This window comes from Melanotaenia boesemani, chromosome 24 (assembly GCF_017639745.1).
Source record: "Melanotaenia boesemani isolate fMelBoe1 chromosome 24, fMelBoe1.pri, whole genome shotgun sequence".
NCBI classification, from domain to species: Eukaryota; Metazoa; Chordata; class Actinopteri; order Atheriniformes; family Melanotaeniidae; genus Melanotaenia; species Melanotaenia boesemani.
This window is the reverse complement of record NC_055705.1, coordinates 11,372,816-11,384,218: the sequence shown is the minus strand read 5'-3', so window position 1 is coordinate 11,384,218 and position 11,403 is coordinate 11,372,816. Positions and strand designations below refer to the sequence as shown.

General features: G+C 41.3%; 1 protein-coding gene across 1 annotated transcript; it reads right to left on the bottom strand.

Moving 5' to 3' along the window:
- Positions 1-884: 884 nt before the first annotated feature.
- LOC121635186 (zinc finger and SCAN domain-containing protein 21-like) lies at positions 885-3,302 on the bottom strand. The gene is made up of 3 exons (XM_041978270.1): positions 3,105-3,302; positions 2,027-2,615; positions 885-890 (listed from the first exon to the last, which is right to left on the bottom strand). The coding sequence occupies exons 1-3, from the start codon at positions 3,296-3,298 to the stop codon at positions 885-887; spliced, it is 789 nt and encodes a 262-aa protein (XP_041834204.1). The 5' UTR covers positions 3,299-3,302.
- Between the last annotated feature and the right edge of the window lie 8,101 nt (positions 3,303-11,403).

Below are 11,403 nucleotides of genomic sequence, written 5' to 3'. Positions count from 1 at the left end.
TCGCTCTGGTATTCTGTAGGGCTTCAGACGAACAGGTTTGGTGTCTTTCAAAACAATTTTATGTGTTATGACATCGGTTCGACCAGGTCTGTCTGAGAACAATGATGGAAAAGATTCTTTAAGCTCACCCAACTGATGCCATTTCTCCTGTGTCAGGTGATCTGGAGGAGTCTCAGGTTGACACGGCCCCCGGGACGGACTCATTTCTGCTTCTTCAGCTTCCAACACATCAGGGTCTTCTGACAGGAGATCTTGGACCATCAGGACATGCTTCCCCTCTGTTTCTGGTTCCTTTCTTTCATAATATTCCTTCAGCAGATTAACATGAAGAAGTTGTTTACGTTTATTTTTCTCTGGACATATGATCTCATAGGTTACTGGACCTACTTTCCTAGTTACAGTATAGGGGCCTTGCCACTTCGCCAGTAACTTACTAGGTCCAGTTGGAAGCAGCACCAATACTTTTTGGCCAACCTTTAGGTCTCTTTCACGGGCATGTTTATCATACCATACCTTTTGCTTTTGCTGGGCTTTCTGCAGATGGGTTTTGGCAGCTTCACGGAAAGTTTCCAGTCTGTCTCTCATATGTAGAATGTAGGAAAGGATGTTGGTTGGTGTTTTTGAAGTTACCTCACCAGCCACCCAGTTCTCCTTCAGTATGTCCAAAGGCCCTCTGACTGGTCTGCCATAAAGCAATTCAAAAGGAGAAAAACCAGTAGAAGCCTGTGGTACTTCTCTGTATGCAAACAAAAGAAATGGTAACCATTTATCCCAGTCTTTGCCAGTGTCATCAACAAATTTTCTTAACATTTGTTTCAAAGTACCATTAAACCGTTCAACCAGACCATCCGTTTCAGGATGATATGGAGTGGTTCGAATACCCTTCACACCTAGTTGGGAATAGAGTGTTTTCATTATGTGGGACATAAAGCTTGCACCTTGATCTGTTAAGACCTCTTTTGGAACACCAACCCTTGAAAATAGTTCCACCAAACACCGAACTATACATTTGACCTGAAGGGAGCGCAAAGGATACACATCAGGATATCTTGTGGCATAATCACAAATGACCAAAGCATATTTGTGTCCACTGCTACTTTTTGGTAAAGGACCAATGATGTCCATGGCTATCCTCTCATAGGGTACATCCATTATTGGCAAGGATTGTAACTGGGCTCGATTTGAGACTTTAGGGGGAGCTACTACTTGACATTCACGACACGTTTTACAGTATTCCATCACATCTTTATATAACCCTGGCCAAAAAAAAACGCTGCGCAATACGGTTATAGGTTTTAGCTAGTCCTAAATGGCCAGCCCATGGCACAGTATGGCCCAAATGCATAATCACCAAGCGATGCTCTTTTGGAATAACCAGCCTAGGGGTCTCAGTGTCTGCCAAATACAGAAGTTTGTCTTTTATTATGAAAGGTTCCCCAGTTATACTTCCCAGCTTGGCATTACTTCCTGACTCGTCCCCATCTATTTTACACACTTTCTCATAGAGAGATTTTAAAGAAGGATCATTTTCTTGGTTTTCTCTAAAATTTTTGGGAATTTCCCATTGATAATCCACAATTGGGGTAACAGGACAGACAGGATCAGGGAGTTGTACTCTACACTTGTTCTTGTTTTTCTCCTGACGACGTTGCCGTCTGGTTTTTCTTATCTTATTACCACCTTCATACAAACTATCATCTGCGTTCGGAAGGGGCTCTAATCCCTTGGTCATAGACCGCGTAACCACAGCACAGGCATATGCTACAGATTTCTGATGTACCAAGTTGTCTAAAACTGGCAAGTCTTCACCCAAAATTACATCATAGGCAAGCTCACTTGCCACACCAACAGTTAGTATAAAGGCTTGTCCTTCAACCTCAATAGTCACATCAGTAGTTGGGTAATCTTTCTGGCATCCATGAACACAAGTGATATTTACACTTTTGTCAAAATTGGGTAAAACATTGTTTAGCACAGAAGACTTCACTAACGTTTGTGAACTGCCAGTGTCAGCAAGGGCCTTTACCATATGGCCATTAACTTTAACATCCACAACATGGGTATGCATAATTGTTCGGTTGTCATTCACATCATAAACATCATCTCCACGTGGTACCACACACAATTCAACAGACTTAGATTTCCTTAAAGGACAAAATGAAGCTTTATGACCAGGCTGCTGACAATAATAACACACAAAAGGTTTCCTGGAAGCTGCAGGTGTCTTACCAGCCCCCATGTCCACCCTTTCACTCCAATTTGAGCCACATGGTTTGCTCTCCTCAAACCGAGGCTTTCCAACAGTCACCTTTAACCTGGAGGGTTCCCGGTGTGCAGCCAAGTAGCGCTCTGCCAGATCTGCCGCTTCATCTCCCGTCTGTGGATCATGTTCTTTCACCCAGGTACGTACGTCGGGATGGAGCATACGCAGGTATTGCTCCAAAACAACAGTTTCCCCGATTTGTTCCTTACTGCGATTCTCTGGTCGCATCCAACGCCTGTAAAGCCCCTTAATCCGGTTGTAGGTTTCCCGCACAGATTCTCCTGCTGGCACTGTAGTATTCCGAAACCGTTGTCTGTAAGTCTCTTCTGTCACATTAAACTTCTTCAGCACTGCAGCTTTAATGGCATTGTATGAGTGGGACTGATCTTCATCCATTCCGACATAGGCCTCAAGGGCTTTTCCTGTCAGTAAGGTGACCACTCGAGCAGCCCATTCCACTGGTCGCCATCCCCATGTTCTGGCTATTCGTTCAAATCGTACAAAAAAACTCTCAGGGTCCTCTCCTTCCTTGAATTCAGGTATTCGAGGGTCACTTCCACGAGATACTCCAGTCATAGTTAGGGGGTTAGTGTGCTGGGGCAGGAGTGTCGGCAACGGCTGAAATGAAGAAACTGGCACCTGTAGCTGTGGAATAACACCAGGAGGTGGCATCACAGAAGGTAAGGGAGATCTGGCCTCAACCTCCAGCCCTGGAACATCAGAAACTGTTGACAGGGGATCGCTGTGAACGGGATCTTCATAACGCCCATCTGGTACCACCTTATGCTCCAACTTAGGGATGTCGATCCTTAGCTGTTTAATTTGTTCAAAAAGAATGGCTTCTGTACGTCTAGACTGAGACATGAATGCTCTCATTTCCTCATAAATATCTGGACCAGAGAATTCTTGACTCACAGTTCCAGCTGCTTTTGCTTTCGGCCGTACCACCAGTTCAGGCTCACCACTTCCTGCGGCCATGGCTCCTCCATTTAACTGATCAATCTCAGCTGACCGTACAGATTCATGGGCCTCCATATCAGCTAGGGAGTTTTTCTTTGAACCCCGGCCTCTGCCACGTCCTCCTCTCATTAGGTCAATATCCTTCCTCCCCGCTCAGCCGGCGTCTGGATCCCACTTCTGACACCAAATGTGGCAAGACGATGAGTGAGCATGGGAAGAATAAATCCATTTTCATTTGGTATGGGAAAAAAAAACACAATTTATTTGGCCATTCTGCACACCAAACAAACTTCATCCCTCTGGGCAGTCCAACCAGTCTGCTTGGCAGCACTTCCTATTTATTACCCAAGGCCCCACCCTCTCAATTCCAACAGACCTATCACAGCAGACTTCTGAAAAATAAGGTAACAAGCTGATTAACAAAACATCATGATCCTGAAACATATTCTTATGTGCTCTTGAGCTTAATTCAGCAGTATACACATTAACAATTCAGAACAGAATTTTAGAAAATCAAACATATTTAGTACAATCCTTTCCCTTCAACTTCTCATTATTTCCATTCAATTATTCAATTAAGACTGAGAACGCACCCACACACATACATACAAGCTGTAAGGAAATTCCATGGTAGACAGGCCTCCTCACTGAACAATGACAAATTCTTCACTTAGAAGAACAACACTTTGACAGGAAATGATTGATACCAACAAGAAAAAAAAACAGTGAATGTTAGGTGCCCATGATTCACCTTTGCACACAAGAATAACAAAATGCAGGAGGGAGCTAGTGCTTCCTAACAGTGTGTATCAACATGACAACCAAGTATCTTTAGCCATCTGTCTTCTGTGCTTGATAGAGCCTGTTGAGGGTAGCAGGGAGCTGGAACAGATCCCAGCCAATATGAGGCGAGAGGTGGGGTTCAGCCTGGACAGGTCGACAGTCCATGAAAGATCTAACACGGACTTATAGCCATTTTAGCATCACCCATAAACTGTCAAACCAAAAAGCCTCCCTTCAAGTGACAGCACCCACAACATCTAGTTTTTCGCTTGTTCCAGCATCCTTCTTCTGGTTTCATCTTGAATTGCCAGTGTTGTTTGAACCATTCCTGTGTACAGCTACCTCACTCCTAAATGTTCCATCAAATTTCCCCAGAATTGGTTTCTCTGTGATTTTCCTTTCTGGTGCATCATCAAAACACTGAAGTTATGAGCTCAGCAGAAACAAAAGACGCCCCCTCGACTTATCCTCCTCCCTCAATCCAAAGATGATTATATTATCTTATCACGCCTCGAAGACTTGATGTGAGCCTAACGATTTATACCATCACCCAATCTACGGACGCTTAGTTGGATCTGGGTTCATTTCAGCCTCAGCCTCCCTCCATCTTTCTGCTGACTCTGTGCGATTCGAGGAGGGAGAGTAAATCTAATATAAAGGCGTTATTGATTCGCAGGTCCTTAATCACTTTGATTTGGCCCAGTTTTCACTGACCCCCACTGTAGCTATGAGTTCCCCAGGGGTGGGTCTTCAGTATCAGGGACGGGCTGATACTTGGAGGCAAATGCAATTTTTCTACAATGCCAAAGAGATTTAAAAATCCTATCATCAATCATCTCATCACTAATATTTATACATGTGGCACAGCGATCGATAGTTTTCTTTTTACTAGGCATATCAGTGTGTAGGAGGAACTGCATGTGTGTGCTGTACTATGTACCCTGTAACTTCTTAAATCATTTTGTTTCTAATTTCTCAAGACTTTCAAAACATCCAATAGCTACTCATTGTTTATGAAATATTTAAAAGTACATCATGCTAAAATGAATTTTTATGCAGCTAGAAAGATCATCCTTAAAGAAAATATATCTTCAAAAGGGTGCATTTAAAAAAGTGCTTTGTTTTACAAGGGTAGTGACAAGGGTAAAAAAGTGAGAAAAAGGGTTTCAAATTGCTTTTTGCAAAACTGTTAGCAAAAGTCCTTCCAACTTGCTACTTATTGCTAGGCGTAGCAAGAATATGAGTATGTTTCTTTCTTTTTTTATTATTCTGTGGTGGTAAATAATTATTTCTCCAAGGGAAAAGTCTGTTTCCCTTCTGCCCTGGTCTTTCATTTAGCTAAGATTTCCATGACTTTTATTCTGCTGAGAGCTATACCGTGTGCCGATTACGTCAGACTACATCAGGTGATCTCCATATTTCATCATCTGTTGGGGTAAGAAGTGATCTTGGCAACAATTCTGGATGAAGTCATTAAGTGACCCTTTTCTGGTAACTTACAAAGTTGCTTGTAGCAAAGTTATAAGATGTGTAAAAGTTGAATAAACACCCATTTTCTTCTTCTTAGCTGTATTAAATGTGTCTGATCAGCTAAATTAAATCCTGATCAGGCAGTACAACAGAATGTTCTTGGGTCCTGCTTGTTCTCTTGCCCAGAATATTCCCTTTTATCAACCTGAGAAGAAAATTTATTTGCCACCACACTTCAAAAAACTCTCAGCTATAAACTCCTAAGATGTTTGGGATTTGTTGCAGCCATTTTTTCTTCGGGAGCTTATATAAATGTAACTGAGGTCAAAGTTGTAATTTATTTATGTGAATGGCAGTTTTGCCTGATGACACTTAAGTTAGAAAATCAAGGTTGTATCAGAGCAGCAGTCTGAATATACCTTGAAAGTGACCACAGGTTATTATGAAAAGATGTTGAATAAACTAGTAAGTCAATGACACACATAAACGTTTGTGTGTTCTAACAAATGCTAAGAAAAGAAAAGAAAATGCTGTATAAAAATATTATTTTGTTCAGGAGCTGTGAAAGGGAGGTTGCTAACGAGGAAGCTAACATTAGCCTTCCAGCTAAGCAGTGTTTGCATAAGTTAAACTTTAATATGTTTCTCTTAAGTTTCATTCAGCATGATAAAACTACTCTGCACTAGATACTAGTTTATATATTTTGTGGTTATTATCAGTTGCACAGAGTTTGTGGACTTTGATGGGGGTAGCAATTCTAGAGACACTGACTTGTCAGAACCTGCCATTTTTAACATTCTGAAACACTGTGAAGAAAAGTCACAACCATTATTTTTAACATCATTGAATGAAATATTTAAAACACCTGAATCAAATGAATGGCTTGTTACCAGGCCTCTGCAGAGCTGAATGACATGTCGATGAGATAATTCAGCCATTTGATTCAGATGCGTTCGAGAATGGATGCATCTTAAAGTTGCAGGATTGTAGATCTCGAGGACTGGACTTGGGCACCCCTGCTCTAGGGACACAGTCCTGCCTGTTTCCCTGCTCCAACACACCTGACTTAAATGAATGAGTCATTGTAGAGAAATTCACATGCTATTGGATCCATTTAATTTGAGTCAGGTGTGAGCAGGGAGAAAACTTGCAGGACAGCGGTCCTCAAGGGCCAACTTTGGTCATCCCTGCTTTAGACAGGCTGAGAGTTTATTAAAGAACCTGAACAGTGATATTATGATAGATGGATCATATTTCACACATAACACAAATGCTCAGCACAGCACAGTTGGTTTATTATCTTCTTGCTACTCAACAAACTTTTACATCCCAGTCAAAGATGAATCGTGGTAGAACAAATTGGGGTTTAATCCAACTGCAGACTATGCCACAAGAGGTAGATGAAGTACATGCACCTGTGGTTGCTATGGTTGCTACCTCGCTAGGTGTCGTCACATTGCTGGAATCATCCAAACTACCAGTGAAAAAAAGTAATTGTTAAATAATTATATTAAAAAATTGTATTCAAAAATGTATGTTTTCTACTTGAAAAGGCCTGATTTGTGAATGGGTGGGCCTTGCCTACAGGGGCCCGCCCACAGCACCAGCTCTGCAGGTGTTGGATGGGCTTGAAGCCAGAGCTGTAAGCATCCAATATTATTAAATGTGTTTTGTGGTGTAGTAAATTAGATTTATTTCCAAAGAGAATTTACAAAAAACATTGTTCTTTGTGTTTTTAACTCAGTATTTAGTAGCTGTAACAAGTTTCCTCTTTTCATTCTAGTCTTTGCCAGCAGCAACTTCAATTCTGTATTAGGCAGATAAAAACTAACTTTAACTCAATAATTAATCTAGATTATTTTAATAGTACATAAAAAACAACCTTTACCACTATGATGATGATTTTCTGTTCCGACCACCACTGCTATCCACTGCTATATTGAATCTGTGTGTCTCAGCAGTGTGTGCACTTGACTGTGTTAGCAGAATCTAATAGATGTGTGCTGCCATGAAGCCGATATCAGGAACCAACTGTGTCACTTGGTAAACAATGCTAATTAAGACAGACAGTGGGATTGCCTCCATGACCCTTATCCCCCATCTCCCCATGTTTGTTTGTTTTCATTGTTCATGCTAATTAGACTTAATCCCCTTTTCTCTTGCTGTGGACTCTGACCAGCATCGGTTGTTCGTGCAGCAGCCAATCAAGTGTGATGATACTGCAGGGCTGAGATGTAGAGGAAGAAGTGCGGCAAGTTCTCTGTGGGTCCATGAGGAAAAGATTAGACAGGGAGTGAAGCTTGCAGCTGGACTCAAAGTGTGCATGTGTTGGAGGGGTTGCAGGGTATCATGTTGGGTGGGGCCCCTGGCTGCCATTGTCTTGCAACACAATGATGGGGCTCACAAGTGAGCAGCGGGCCTATAATGAGTAGGAGGCCCCGCTGAACAGCGTGTCCCTGCCAATTGTTCTGCCGCCACAGTGGGAGAATGGAGCTGTCGGCACACAAAAACACACGTCCACACACTCTATGAAGCCCAACACCTTCCTTGCATTATGCCTATGCCCACTATCTTTTCTCTCTACCACACACACACATAGACACACACATGCCCTCCATCTCATATCTCTGACATGGGGAGTGTGTTCACTAATGGCTAATTAAAATAGGACTATTAATGAATGACCATGCAGCAGCAGACATGATAAGGAAACTTGGAGGGATGAATTAACACATCCTTAACATGTCATCCCAGCCAGCTGTAGCCATCCATGTGTGTGTGTGTGTGTGTGAGTGTATGTGTTTATGTATAGCAACTTTTACCTATGCATATCTTATATATTTTATGAAATATAATTACATATATATGTGAAATATGAAAATATGATAAAGGAACTTCACAATCTAAACTGACATTTCTGTTTGTAAAATTACAAATTAAAAATGTAAGTGATCCTCCAAGAGGATTTTTGTCCAAAAAAAGACAAACTAAAGAGCCATTTTATTTGAATCCCTAATTTCTTTTCCTAATCGTGTTTAAAATTGTTTATACAAAATTTACTGATAAAACTACCTCCTACTGAAGAGAGAGAGCAGTTGACATCATTACAGTGCAATCACAATTGTTCATTTTCATTGTATCATTACCAAACATGAGGAAAAAATAAAGTTTAGAAACTCTAAAAGGTTTCAGCTCTGTGCAGGCAGACCTAGTGTTTTGTATATATAATTAATGTAAAAATATAAAATATTAGATTTAAAATGATCATTAAGTTATGATATGGTACAGGTCATTGAGGATTTGAGCAGTTGCAGAAAGGAAGTTTTAAGGAGGGGAAAGGTAATAAAACAGGTTCTAAAACAATCTCCTCAGACCTTCACTCACTCAGCCTCAGGGATCAAAGTGCTTGGAGGACTGGAGTGAGCTTGATGAGGCTTAATGGGTCCCCAGAAGCGATAACTGGGGCAGGAAGTGGAATTACGCACGGCTACCCGTGGGTTTGTCCCTATGGCTCTGTAGCGGTCAGCAAGGGTCAAACATGCCTCAGTTGCTGCCCAGTGAGCCCTGTCTGCAGGTCACAGCAACAGCAGTTGCAATGAATCAGAACTGTGTGTGTTTTTGTTTTAAAAAAAGATGAAATGCATTTTTTTTGTGTGTGTATCCTTGTTTGTTAAGCAGAAATGCAAATTAATAAGTTTGAATTTAAAAGCTTTTCTTGTCTGGGGTGGAAATGAGTTTTACAGTTGAAAGATCGGCACATTTTTGCTTCTTAAGAGTGAAACTACTGACTGTTCTTCATGTGGAGGCTGGCAGCAGGCGGTGCATCCCCTTCTCAGAGCTGATGTGTTGCATCGTTGATGTACAACTCCTCCTCGTTGCTGCATGAGATTCAGATGGGAGGAAAAAAGAGTTCATTTTTGTGAGAGCTCAGCAGATTTAGAGGGCATGCAAGGTAGATCCTGGAGCAGAAACCCTTCTGTAGAGTGGATACACACAGACTCTCTTTCTTCTTTCATTCTTTCTCCTAAACACACAAACACACACATAAACAAGTTGCCACTGCGTGTCTAAAAAGAAGAACTGATGCACAAGAGAAGTTGACAGACTGGGGTCAGAGATGAGAAAGACGAGAAGGATACAGTTAAAAGAGGAGTAGAAAGTGCTGAACAGAGGAATGAGAGGAAGATGTGTAATGATTAGCTAGCAAGGCGGCTGGTATCAGGAGGCAGCTTGAGGCTTTGTGACTGCCTTCAGGCTCTTTCTGCTTGGATCCTCTGGACAAAATTTCCAAGCCAGTGGTTCTGTAACTGTCAAAAAAATAAATAAATAAAAGAAAGAAAAACAACCCTGCATTTCTACCAATTTCAAGCATTTATATGTTACAATTACAACATTACAGACATTACAACACATGCTGTACAGCTGTAGCCCATTTTCTTTAATATTACACAAGCAGTTACTGTTACATTTTCATTTGAGTTAAATTTATTAGACCCATGTCTTTCCAAAACATCAATATTAAGGTATTTAACTCCAACACGTTCCTCTAAACAAGCTCTAAAAATGTAGAATTATTGTTACTTGAACCTGGGAACATTTTGAAAATAGCAAAAGACACTAAGAATGTTGAAAGAAACCTGAGAAAAGTTGCGATTTAAGATGTGCAAAGATCAGTATATGTGTTAATGGTGAAGAATAAGTGCAGATGGCACATAGCACAAATGAAAAAGTGCCCCACAGGCAAAAAAAAGCACCGTCTCAATAAATATAAAACTCTATTTGAAATACTTCAGCTGTGGATCTAAACCTCTATGAGATCGGATTTCATTATCTCTACAAAGACCAACTCTAATGAAGTGAAGCACACTGAACAATTATTTCAGACAGTTTGAGTAAGGTCTCCAAAACAGCCATCTTTTCCATCTTTTCCATCCTTCTTTGAAAACTTTAGCTCCAAAAATACAGTGTTCCTGACTCAATTTAATATCCATCGAACATGTTTTTCTTCCAAATCTACACAGAAAGTGTTCAGTGTCATGTTATCCTCACTCATCTTGTCTGATGGCATGTATAAGTCTACGATTCATATAAACACACTAGCTGCCAAATGCACACAGACAACACACTATAGCATAGTTTGTCATAGATTCAGTGTTGACACCTTATATACTAAAAAGAAAGAAGCCATAGATTGATGTATGCTTCTTCTTGATCAGTAAAGCTGATGGATTTCGGCAGGTCTCTCCCCAGTGGCTGTTTTGTGAGGTTCAGCTCAGCAGTATTAGCTGACTGGCTGCTATTCAGAGGTCAGAGGTCCCTCTGTCTGTCTGTGCTCTCGTCAGTAATCTCCCTTCCTTTCCCAGTGCATCCCTTCCTCATATTAAATCACACTTGACACACCTGGAGCAGCGAAGCAGCCTCATCCATATTTTATTCCTGCACCGTTTTTTTTAATACTGCAGCACTTTTTAAGGTGGCAAGCTGATATATTTATTAACTGACCTACGCCAAAGCTGCATACGCCAACCATGTGAGGGGTGGGGGTAATCAGGTTTGCCCAGGAAATAAAATGGAAAGGAGCTGTGACAAGTTTATGAAGTAAGCAGAACAGCCCTTTATTACTCTCCCAAACCCCCTTTGGCGGTTTCCTGTGCCAGGTTGCACAGCTCTGTGACTATTTTCACAAAGCAAGGGAATTGTCTGGTAGAATCTTCCTTGAGCTATAACTTAGCCCTTAAAGGCCTATTATTTTTGAAGAGGCCCGCCGCCAAAACCAGTTTACTGTCATAACTCAGCGAAGGGGGCCCTTTTGCTTCCAGGTGGCAGGAGAAAAATGTTTATGGAGGAAGTAAATAATTCAATCCGGTGCTTTATCGTGCAGGGGCCACGCTGCCATTCACCTGTTCTTAGGCTTTTACGGTTTCTTC

What these genes read in the sequence shown, in the direction of transcription:
- LOC121635186 (XM_041978270.1), bottom strand. Translation starts at nt 3,298, where the DNA reads ATGGAGGCCCATGAATCTGTACGGTCAGCTGAGATTGATCAGTTAAAT. An exon ending in TCTCAGTCTAGACGTACAGA is followed by an intron (nt 2,616 to 3,104) that starts AGCCATTCTTTT and finishes CATTAAAGCTGC; the next exon opens with AGTGCTGAAGAAGTTTAATG.